The sequence below is a fragment of the Sphaeroforma arctica genome, assembly GCF_001186125.1.
Source record: "Sphaeroforma arctica JP610 unplaced genomic scaffold supercont1.6323, whole genome shotgun sequence".
NCBI lineage: Eukaryota > Ichthyosporea > Ichthyophonida > Sphaeroforma > Sphaeroforma arctica.
Genome location: NW_014034235.1, coordinates 1 through 1685, shown reverse-complemented (window position 1 = coordinate 1685; position 1685 = coordinate 1). Strand labels below are relative to the sequence as shown.

The 1685-nt window shown below is 34.2% G+C and overlaps 1 protein-coding gene across 1 annotated transcript; it reads left to right on the top strand.

Annotated features, from left to right (window-relative positions):
- Positions 1 to 285: 285 nt before the first annotated feature.
- SARC_15561 (hypothetical protein) lies at positions 286 to 1098 on the top strand (the record flags this gene model as incomplete). Its single annotated transcript, XM_014290321.1, has 2 exons — positions 286 to 392; positions 972 to 1098. The coding sequence occupies 2 exons, from the start codon at positions 286 to 288 to the stop codon at positions 1096 to 1098; spliced, it is 234 nt and encodes a 77-aa protein (XP_014145796.1).
- Between the last annotated feature and the right edge of the window lie 587 nt (positions 1099 to 1685).

Here is a 1685-nt window from a genome sequence, read left to right as displayed (position 1 = left end):
GTTTATGTATGTATGTATGTATGTATATATGTATATATGTATTCATATATATATATATACATATAGTATAGAGAAAGGGATATACATAGGATATAGAAAATGTTGAATCGATATATATCTTATATATATATATATATATATATATATTATAATACACATGATAGAGTATAGTAGTGTATGTACTTGCAAATGGAATGTTGTTGCCTACTGTTTACATCTAAGAGACTCGTACGGAATGTTTGTTTGATTATTGTTCTGTCAGACAGTGCAGCTGAGCGCGAGCGCATGTTTGAACAAAAGGAGAAGGAACGCAGAGATCTCTTGAGCCAAGTGACCAAGACCGCAGCTGCTTTGTCGCAGGTCATGTTGGAAAACAAGGATGCAGAGACCAAGTATGTGTGTTACCATAGCAATGGGTGTATGGATCAAGTGTATGTTACCATAGCAATAGGTGACTGGATCACGTGTTTGTGCTACCATAGCAATGGGTGTATGGATCATGTGTGTGTGTTACCATATCAATAGGTGAATAGATCAAGTGTGTGTGTTACCATAGTAATAGGTGAATAGATCACGTGTGTGTGCTACCATGGCAATGAGTGAATGGAACATAACACTTAACATTACGCTTGGCATAACACTTAACATAACGCTTAACATAACACTTAACATAACACTTAACATAACACTTAACAAAACATTTAACATAACACTTCACATAACATTTAACATAACACTTAATATAACACTTAACATAACACTTAACATAACACTTAACATAACACTTAACATAACACTTAACATAACACTTAATATAACACTTAAAATAACATTTAACATAACACTTAATATAACACTTAACATAACACTTTACATAACACTTAACATAACACTTAACATAACACTTAACATTCCTTTTGGGGTTTTAGGGCTTATAGGGTTTACTTAACATTTCGCTTGACATATTCCAGGGCGGATAATGCAGACTTTGATGCGCTGGCGAGGGCGTGCGAAGACATCTTTGTTCATGGGCTGAAGGAGTCGATGATGCAGATGATGACACAAGTAAGCTCTACCTATAGCCATTCGCACCAATAGGATCTATTCTATTTTCAGGGCTTATTCTATTTTCAGGGTTTAATATATTGTTTTACGGTTTATGATACGGCTTTCGGTTTTATTACATTGTTTTAGGGTAAGATATATTGTTTTGGGTTTATTATATTATTCCAAGGTTTAGATAATATCGTGTTTTATGTAGAAGGTAGCACAGGTCATTACAACTGACTGCAGGAATAGGGCTATAGAGTTTGTTCAAATGTTATATGCTGAAGGTTTTAGGGTTTAGTTTTAGGATTTACAAAGTGTGTAGTGTGTGTTTAGGGTTTAGATTTTTAAGGTTTACAAACTGTGTAGTATGTGATGTGTGTCTGCTGGTGGCCAGTACGAGGGCAATGCGTTGCATATGCGTGTGCCGTTGCCAATCATTGACATCATATCATGTCCTGTTTGCATCCGCTGAACTGTATGTGCCTAATTATGAGATCAGTATGTATGTTTCAAGATGACAACTCGTGATATATATATATATATATATATATGTGTGTGTGTGTGTGTGTGTGTATATATTATATACTCTTATATCTATATATATATATATATATATAGTGTGTGTGTGTGTGTGT